Source organism: Podarcis tiliguerta (assembly GCF_965153285.1).
Source record: "Podarcis tiliguerta genome assembly, chromosome: 1".
NCBI lineage: Eukaryota > Metazoa > Chordata > Lepidosauria > Squamata > Lacertidae > Podarcis > Podarcis tiliguerta.
The window spans coordinates 69,225,338-69,235,152 of record NC_139534.1 but is presented as its reverse complement, the minus strand read 5'-3'; the positions used below and the strand labels follow the sequence as shown (position 1 = coordinate 69,235,152).

The following is a 9,815-nucleotide window of genomic DNA, read 5'->3' as shown; positions in this document are numbered from 1 at the left end:
TGAAAACGGGGTGCCACCAATACTTAATCAACCTGAGACTCTGAAAGGATACGGTAAGCAACTTGAGAATCAACTTTGACATCTGCTCTGAATAGATATGCAGAACTCTGAAGTAAGAGCCAATGTTTGGACCAGATGCACTGTTGAATTGGTGAGGAAAAGACCTAGTTATCAGTACTTCACTGGTGGTATGTGAACGGGCATAACTGCAAAGAGCTGCATACTCTGCCACTTGTGTCTTTTAGTTACCACAGTAGCTGCACATTTGAACAGTGGCAACGGTGCACAAAAAGTGTTTTAACACAATATCTCTACTTAGTTGGAAGTCTGGTGGTGGGCACAGCAGATCTGAGGACACTTGTGTGGTGCCTAATGTGCTAGCTTCCCCACAGACAGCAACATCTGGAAAGCAGGGTTAAGAACACACTGAAGTTTAATTTAATCAGAGTTGGAAGGATCACCAGACTTGGGCAGGCTGATTGCAAGGAGTGCCTGTGCACAATCCACTGAACATTCCTGACTACTCTAAAACATTGCCCTACTGAGGGGGTTTTTTTTGGGGGGGGGAGGGGGAGAATTTCAGTCTCAACTTTGTTATTGGTTTAGTACTAAACAATTACTATGTTTTTCAATGTATTTAAAAAACAACAACAGAAAGGCATACCTATAAAAAATCACTGCTCCATCATCACAGATGTAGAGAGGCCATACATTCAGTGTTGAAACCTTAGGATTCCAATCCAAATCCTGATGTATTTCTAAAATTGAGATCTCACATGGAAATGTTCCTCTGCCCTGGAAAGAACAAAGCACCTTAGCAAAAAGAGCATCTATATACCAAGAAGATACATACTATACATGGGCAACTGCAGATACAGTGAAAGCACTCATCATCCAGACCCCTGCTCGCCATTCACTCTCCTCCCCACAAGAGAGGATTTAGCTTACCGTCCACCATGGTATGAGTACAGAGATGCTTGTGTCAAACAGCTAGTGCTTAGGAATGGGCTTTCATGCACAGACAAGTTTAAAAAAACACTGCAGGATTAAGAGAAAAATAAAATTCTCACCTTTGCAAACTCAATGTTTTCTAAAAGGATTCCACTTATTTCACTAAGCTGTAAAAAAAATTCAGTGCCAGATTTATTTGATGAAGAGACAAATATAAGATAAAGTAGCGGATTTGTTATCACAAATTGCATTATGTTTTATGCACATTTAAAGTTCTACACAAAATGTTATTTTAAATATTTCTAAATGTTCATTGAATACAGTATACAATAAGACATTAAATTACTCCACATACAAATACAATACAATATTCATTATGCAATTTATACAGAGGCAACAAAATAATATAGAAACTAAAAAGAAGATTGAGGCAACATAACCCTTCATAAATGGCAGGGCTGAGAAAAATGTCTTAAGCATGTCTGCCACTGCAGAAATAATTTTTTCCTTAGTACATACATACAAAACTCTGCCAAGGACTCAAGAGAAAGGCCCCAAACATCTTATGGATATAGGCAGGAGACATTTCAGACCCAAATTGCTTAGAGCTTTAAAATACTTGGACTTGGAAATGAACAGGGAGCAAGTACTGTACTAAGAGAAGTTTCCTTGTTGTCTTCAAGGGCAGACCCACATATAACCCATTACAGTAATCCAACTGGAAGGCTACCAAATCATGGATCACTGTGGCCAAGCTATTTCCAAGGCTAGTTGAAGCCTCCAGCTAGCTGAATCTAGAAGAAGCTACTTCTTGCTACCAGGGACATCAGGGCTTCAAGTGTCAAGACTTGACATAACAATCAGCACAAAATCCTAAGAAGTGCAGCTTTTCACATATTGAATGCCATTTGTAAATACCAAACAAAACCTCTGTTGGCAAACTGCAAGTATGATCTTTACATGGATATGTGACCTTCTCAGCCCCCATCAACATGACTAACCACCATCAGCATGTGTCTCGTCTGGATTAAGCTTCAGTTTGTTGAATGACTTCCATGGTGGGGAAGAACAGAGGTCACCATCACATAGGATGGATATGGAAAGATGTACAGCAACATAGTTAATTTTCCCTCCAGTTGGGGTTAATCAATTAACTACAGAAGGGGCAGGGAACTCAGAACGGGGGGCCAAATATGGCAATCCAGGCCTCTCTATTCAGCCCTTGGGACTTTTCCTAGGTCACATCCTTTCCCCCCAGTCCACATCCCTCACTCATCCTGCTCTTCCAAGCGCTCTTTTCTGGCTACAATGTATCCTTAGACTGATCACTCTTGATTGTTTGAAATGGAAGACAGCAAGAAGTGTGTGCATATAGTAACCTATGACTTCTGTATGGCTGAAAGGTTTAGAGTCACATACATTTTTCTGCCCACCTTTGCCTCTGACCCCATCTACCACTGGCATGCAATCCTCAGAGGTTGCTCATAAATAAATGCGACGACTCTTGAGTTGAAAAATGTGTTTTGTTGTCAATAGGAGAGGTAAAGAGAACAAAAGCTGCCCTGACCACAATTAGCAGGTAGGGTGTTGGATGACTCTCCCCCCACCCACCAACCTCCATAGGACTGCTCTGTAATTTACCTTTTCTTTTAATTCATCAACACTGCTGCTCTCCAAAACTACTTCCTGAAATGGATCCAGCTTCATCTCTGATGGCCTCCACCTTCTTGACAGAACAGCAAGCTGTGACATAGATTTCATTTTTTCTGCTCCTGAAGAAGATTTGATAAACTTATTAGCTGAGATGGCATAGTTTATGTGTTTAATCGGAGAAAAATCATTATTGACATTTATAAAGAATTGGAAATACAAGGACTTTTTGCATAAGAGAAAATGAACTTGCAATATCTGGATTTAAAGATTGGGGAAAAAATGGCTTATAGAAAATAGAAGAAGAAGAAGAGTTTGGATTTGATATCCCGCCTTTCACTCCCTTTAAGGAGTCTCAAAGCGGCTAACATTCTCCTTTCCCTTCCTCCCCCACAACAAACACTCTGTGAGGTGAGTGGGGCTGAGAGACTTCAAAGAAGTGTGACTAGCCCAAGGTCACCCAGCAGCTGCATGTGGAGGAGCGGAGACGCAAACCCGGTTCCCCAGATTACGAGACTACCGCTCTTAACCACTACACCACACTGGCTCTCTCACTGGAATAATTAGATGTTAATGGCATACTATATTTAGCTGAAGAACAGAGAACCAGAAATATTTTTATCTTTTTTCATTTTCTCTTTTGTCTCTCCACCCCCTCTTTCCTTTCCATCTTTTTGCTTCTGTTCCTTTTTAGATTAGATTTTAAAACGATTTCTTTTATTCTGGTGTATTATAAAAAGATACTTTGTAGAGGGTATGAACTTTTGTGTATCTTTGGATAAGTGTCACTAAAAATAGACATTAATTTTTAAAAGAAAATATTTGAGATAATGTAAAGACTTTGTGCAAGTAGTTCCACAGATACAGAATTAAATATTATGTAGTCTCAATAAAAACTATTTGCAGAACAGATATTCACAAATTCATTAAGGATACCCATAACATTTATAGGTTTTAAATCTAGTTTCTAATTTGAACTTCTTCCCTGCATATGAATCTCTCAAAACTGATTATGCTAAGACATCTCACTCACACAGTCAAGAAATTTAATACAACTCCTGCCACTCATTTGTCCCTTTTGAATTACTATAATACATCAATACACATTGGTTGCACTTTGTCTCACTAAAATGTGTTTTTAAAAAACCGATAATTTTCTGATAATATAGCTAGCTAATTCCGGTACAATTAAAAGGCTTCAAACAGTTTAAGCTAAACAGTTTTTACTGTGCAATCTTATTACCATCAAGTATTTCTAGGAAAACCTCCCAGTTACTTGAAATATTAATGTCTTCTTCATAAACATGATAATCCAGAAACACAGTTCCTGGATTTTTCCAGGTCTTCTTTCTCAGGCGAAATCTACAGGAAAAAGATTTGCAGAAATGTTAGCGTATGTCCATAAACAGAACCATTATAAAGATTAAGGCCTCAATATTTAATCTGAATAATGCCTTGTTTACATTAGGGAAAGGTCATGTGTTCTACTACAAGCACTTAGCCAATCTGAGCTAAGAGGGCTAATACAACTTTTCAATATCCATATGGAATCCTTTGTTTTTTAGGATAATGTTTGAACTTGCAGAAATGGAGCAAGGTTTTTGTTCCATGAGAAACAATATAAAGTCTGATGCAAAGACAAATATTGTGTGCTACATTGTGCTAAGTGTCCATGACAACACTGAACAAGCAAACTAGGTTTCCCATGTCACACTATATTTGCTCAAGATTTAATTTTAAAACACGTAATAAAAAAAGTAGCATTTCCCCATACTTTTTGCTTTAAATGGCAAAAATCAACGGTTCCCCATTTTTTGTAAACATCTTGAGTTCAGGCTTTAGGCAACCTCACATAAACTTCACTGTAGCGTGATTTACCTGTCAATAGTCAGATCTAGTCCACACTGTTCCCTGAGCTGAGGAAGTAGCTCCTCTTTTGACTGCCGCACAGTCATTCCTTTAGCAAAAACAGAATCTAGAAGAAACTTGCAGGGCTGCGAAAACAAATGTAAAATTATTAAGCTTATTAGAGAAATCACTCTCTGACACACTCATAAAAGGTGAAGTTATAAAATACAGGGCTGCTGCCATAGCCGCCATAGCACTGAAAAAATATACCCCATGGTTTCCACACATGATCACCACCAATGTAACAGACTATTTAGGATTTCTGTTTATCAGGTATGCAGAACTCAGTAATAAAGCAATGCAATATTTAAAAAGTTTGTTGTTATGTGTCATGTCCATTTAATGATTAAGGAAAATACATGTCACTGTCTTGTGTTGTACGAAGTCAGCATCAATGGTTTAACCAATTATTGTTAGTAATGGGGAAACAACACTAGACTAGTTTATTTTATGTATTTCCTCATGCTCATATTCAACCACTCCTTCCATGGGTTCAGGGAGTAGCTAGGAAACAAATCTTGAGTGCTGGTTCATACAACACAGTAATCCAAGGCTCATATGGTTTTTTGTTCCCAGTTCAAGGATGAGTGGAGCAAAGAAGAGCAATTCAGCAGCATGCAATAGTAAGCCATGGTTTATGGTTCACCATGACATGTGAGCACAGTCAGAGGCTAATTAGAATGATAATGACACGTAATAGAAATGAATTACTTTTAATGTGCTAAATCGCATGCAATAATGCATTCCACTGAATTTGTGCTTCTATAATCTGCACTTTCTCTGTGGCAACTAAGTGACAACAGATTCATGCCACAATTTATATGTTAAATGCACAACTTTCCCCAGAAATAATTTCTGTTTTTTGTCACAGTGGCTCCCATAAAATGATGATGCACATACTCAAATAATTAAACTGTAAATGGTCCAACTTTCATATGATAAGCTAACCCAAACACAAGTTTTTTCAAGCTTTACTTACCTCTGGATCATTTACCAAGAGCTGATAAACCTTGACTCTGTATTCACCTTTCTTCAATGCTCTCCCAAGCCGAATTGTTATCTTTTAAATTAGGGGTGGGGAAAATAGAAACAAGATTAGATGTTAGCTGTCTCTTATCATCATCATGGAATATAGTCAATACCAGGCGTGTCAAGTGGCGGGGGCTGTGGAGTCTTCAGCCCCCCCCCCAAATTTTTCAAGAAAGGGCCTGGGCCTCCCCCAAAATCCTGTGGCCCACTCCACCTCCTTGCTGATGTTGCACGGGCAAGAGGAGGCCAAGTGTGGAGCCCGGAGGCTGCACTTCGCTGGCTCCTCCCCGCCTGATATTGTGCGGGGAGGAGGCCGAGTGCAAAGTACAGCTCCGCACTCCCCATTCTCCACCCGGTGTGTGAGCACCAGTATCTCACTGGCAGGACGCCTGTGCATCCTAGCTAGGTGGGAGCAGGACACATGAAGTGGAATGTGACGACACATCACACAATACATCCCCACAATGTGGGGGTCAAGTCGACACCCTTAGGTCAATGCAGCAAGAATCATAACCACCAGAAGGCCCACAGATTTTTGTTATTTTGATATTACAGGCATGAGGAAATGGTTGCACCGCAAAATTTAGAGTCTCAGATTTTAGGAGGGTGAAGGAAGGTGTGGCAAGAAGCTTTAAAAAGGGTGTTCAACAGACTCAAGTCAGGGATAATTTTTTTTAATGTGGAATATACGATTTGGTTTAGATGACCCACCAAAGTCATCTAGCTACAACTAAGGTGAAGAGAAAATACAGTTTCAATTATGGAATATATATATTTAACAAAGTTTCATAAATTACCCTAGTTGTAGAATGTGGTTTTTCCTATGTAGCTACTAAGTCCCTATATTGCAACACAGAGACAAATGCTTCACATGCAAAATATCTGAATAATCCCCATATTCTGGACCTTACTACATGTATTTCAGTATTTAACAGCATATTTTGCTAACCTTGTTGTCATCTGAGAAGGATGAAAGGGTCTCATTCAGCCGAACACTCTCAAACTCCTGATTGCTGGCATAAACTCGAAAGACCTTAAACTGAGAGGATGGAACGCCAACAAAAGGCTCCAAGTGTTGTTTGAAGGCAGAGAGCGTAATTCTTTTATCAACATGAATCAATAGCCCTAAAGCAAAAAAGAAAGAAAGAAAGAAAGAAAGAAACCCAATGAAATTCTTTGTGCATAATGTATACTTGCTAATATCTACTATGCTACTCCTGTAATGTAGCAGTGTCAAGTGAATCATCTTCAAGTGCTCTCCACTAAGTGGAGACTGTGAACCCCAGTTCAGCAACAAGTAGAATGGAATGGATGTTCATATCTGCTTTGCTAACCCCCATTCACTATAGTGGTACCTCGGGTGAAGAACTTAATTCGTTCCAGAAGTCCGTTCTTAACCTGAGGTATCACTTTAGCTAATGGGGCCTCCCGCTGCTGCTGCGCCACCAACACACGATTTCTGTTCTCATCCTGAAGCAAAGTTCTTAACCCGAGGTACCATTTCTGGGTTAGCGGAGTCTGTAACCTGAAGCGTCTGTAACCTGAGGTACCACTGTATTAGGAAACAAAAACCAAACAAAGCCTGACACTTCTTTTTGACCGAAGTAGATAAACTTTATAGGCATAGTTGCCCTTTCAAAATGAATCATGTTTGCTAAATTACAGGCACACAGGTCGAAGAGTTTGGGGAGGATGTCATCCTCTCCTCCCGAAAAGGAACAGTCTCTAACTTTCCCCCTTTTTTGTCACGCAGAAGAGGCATGGCATATTTGCAGCATTTCCTGTCAACTACAGAATGGCACCTAGCATTTTCACTCAAATGCAAATACTCTGCCAAAATATGAAGATTAGCCATGAAGGTTTCCAATAAAATATTGGGAAGTAGAGAATTCTCCACACCTCATTCTCTTATGTTCTCCTAAGGGCAATATCCAGCAGTGTCAGTACACCAGATTTTCACTTGCACAGTGGGGCCTCCATATCCTGCAGCTCTCTGCAGACCTCCAAAATCTGCTCTAGAGGATTGAGGGACCAGACCAGGGGTAGGCAACCTAAGGCCCGGATGCGGCCCAATAGCCTTCTAAATCTGGCCCATGGATGGTCCGGGAATCAGCATGTTTCTACACAAGTAGAATGTGTCCTTTTATTTAAAATGCATCTCTGGGTTATTTGTGGGGCATAGGAATTCGTTCATTTTTTCCCTTCAAAATATAGTCCGCTGCCCGCCCCCCCCCCCCAAGGTCTGAGGGACAGAGGACCAGCCCCCTGCTGAAAAAGTTTCCTGACGCCTGGACCAGATCCTCCAAATTAGTTACAGGGATGCAGCAGACTATACAGTGTACAAGATGTGGCTCTGTCACATCTAGTGAGCCAAAATTGGATATCACTCCGAGTATCTAGGAGAATCTTTCTCCATTTTGTAAATACATGTGTGGGTAAATTTACAAATTTTGTTGAATGGAGGCATGCAAATGTAAAATAATAAAAATGTACATTTCAAAACATATGTTTTGCCTTTCATACATACATTTTTGCCCCTCTCCCGAACCTTCTTCTGCAACGTAGGGCTCTGCTTTGAAATACATATATTGTGCTTCTCCCCTGCTCTTCCCACTTTCATCATATTCACTGTCAGTTCCAGAATCCTCTTCAGCTGTATCCCATGTTTCTTTTTTCCCTTCGTTGGCTTTGGATCTCCGACTGCTTGTTATACTGTGTGAGTCAAGTCCATTGGCCAAGGGTATAGCAGCGCTGTCTACATTGCACAATGTGTCACTACTGTGACTGGAACTAAGAATATCACTGTCCACCGAACTTGTACTCCTGTCATTATTCACATCAGAGTCTGATCGTTCCTCTGACTGGAAATTATCTGGATCAGAAACCTGTATTTGGTTTTCAAGTTCTCGGTTTTCTGCTGATACTGATGAGTCTACCTCATTTGAAGGAGATTCAATGTTTTCAAAGTCACTTGCCTCTGTGCTCTTGCTACTGTCTCCATTATCCCCTTCTTGCTGCTGTTGCTGTAGAGATAAGGTTTTAAGTTTTTCAGTGCTTTCTTCTAGGATAGCTTCTACTGATTTCATATTACCTAGAGGTCCTTTCACTCTTTCACATATTTCATCTAGATTTCCAGAGTCTCCACTGGCTTTCTGTAAAACTGTCCGCCTGAACTGTGATCCAGGAGATTGTTCTGGTAATGAAACGTACAGTCTGATTGTATTTGCATGCCGATCTAGGAGTTTCCATAACTGTGAATCTGTAAATGCCAGTTGTCGATCCTGAGACTCTGAACTTTCAATAAATACCTAAAATAAAGATATGAAATGAAGAAATGAAGAAAAATTCTGTTTCATAAGGAATTTATGTATAGAGCACTCAGATATGGAAATACACAAAGGATGCATCTGTCAATTAAGTTATTCTTACAGGACAGGTCTATGGTCTTAGCCAATACTGCTGAAATCTAGACAATGGTTATTCTTTGGAAGCCACCCCATCTCATTTTGTTTTCATATGCTATTTGAGATATAGGTTTTTTAAAAACATGTTGACATACAGTGGATTTAAGAAACAACATTAGCACTTCCCAAGACAAAACTAATTTAACATAAAATCTTACTTTATTGCTCCTAAAAAAGCCTTCAGCTTTAAGTGTTTTGTTAGCCACACCGAGGAGACGCAAATCATTGTAGCAACGTTCCAGCACAACCCGCATTGTTTCAGCCGGCAAATGTACAGTCTAAGGAGGCCAAAAGAAATAAGATACTGTTAATCATTTTTTGCAAGCTGACTATAAAAAGATAATCTGCATATAATTTCTTTTCAGAGTACATTTTATACAATATAGATATTGCTATATCTTTATAAAACACAAATGCCATGCAAGAGTGAACTTTGCCATAACACAAGATGATGCAATTGATTTACCTTTGAAATGAGATGCTTAAATTCCGTAACTGTCTGGTTCAAATAAGCACGGACACTAATTGGAGGAGCCACAGTTTCTTGCTTTAGGTCAACAACATGAACTTTTACCATGACTTCTATCAAAATAAGAAAATAAATTATCACACATGAAGACACATTACATGAAAAGAAGAAAGGTCATCATTTCAACAGCTGCAGCCATTTAGTAGATAAATTAATATCTCTTCAGAGAAAGCACATGGCATAATTTTATAAAATGATTTCAGAAGACTGATTCAAATATCTCTCAGTTTAGCTAAATTAAGCATGTTTATTGAACAAATTAATGCTTCTCAGTCATACCCAGG

The 9,815-nt window shown here is 39.4% G+C and overlaps 1 protein-coding gene across 4 annotated transcripts in view; it reads right to left on the bottom strand.

Annotated features, from left to right (window-relative positions):
- Positions 1-9,815, bottom strand: part of USP47 (ubiquitin specific peptidase 47) — a 47,257-nt gene that overhangs the window by 1,734 nt on the left and 35,708 nt on the right. For all 4 annotated transcript variants that reach the window (XM_083418573.1, XM_083418574.1, XM_083418575.1 and 1 more), the window contains 10 exons: positions 9,469-9,584; positions 9,161-9,280; positions 8,066-8,846; positions 6,488-6,663; positions 5,489-5,569; positions 4,480-4,595; positions 3,845-3,963; positions 2,593-2,723; positions 1,071-1,118; positions 665-795 (listed from right to left, as the gene is read on the bottom strand). In XM_083418573.1, the coding sequence (XP_083274699.1) occupies positions 665-795; positions 1,071-1,118; positions 2,593-2,723; positions 3,845-3,963; positions 4,480-4,595; positions 5,489-5,569; positions 6,488-6,663; positions 8,066-8,846; positions 9,161-9,280; positions 9,469-9,584 (1,819 nt within the window). The remainder of the gene's footprint in view (positions 1-664; positions 796-1,070; positions 1,119-2,592; positions 2,724-3,844; positions 3,964-4,479; positions 4,596-5,488; positions 5,570-6,487; positions 6,664-8,065; positions 8,847-9,160; positions 9,281-9,468; positions 9,585-9,815) is intronic.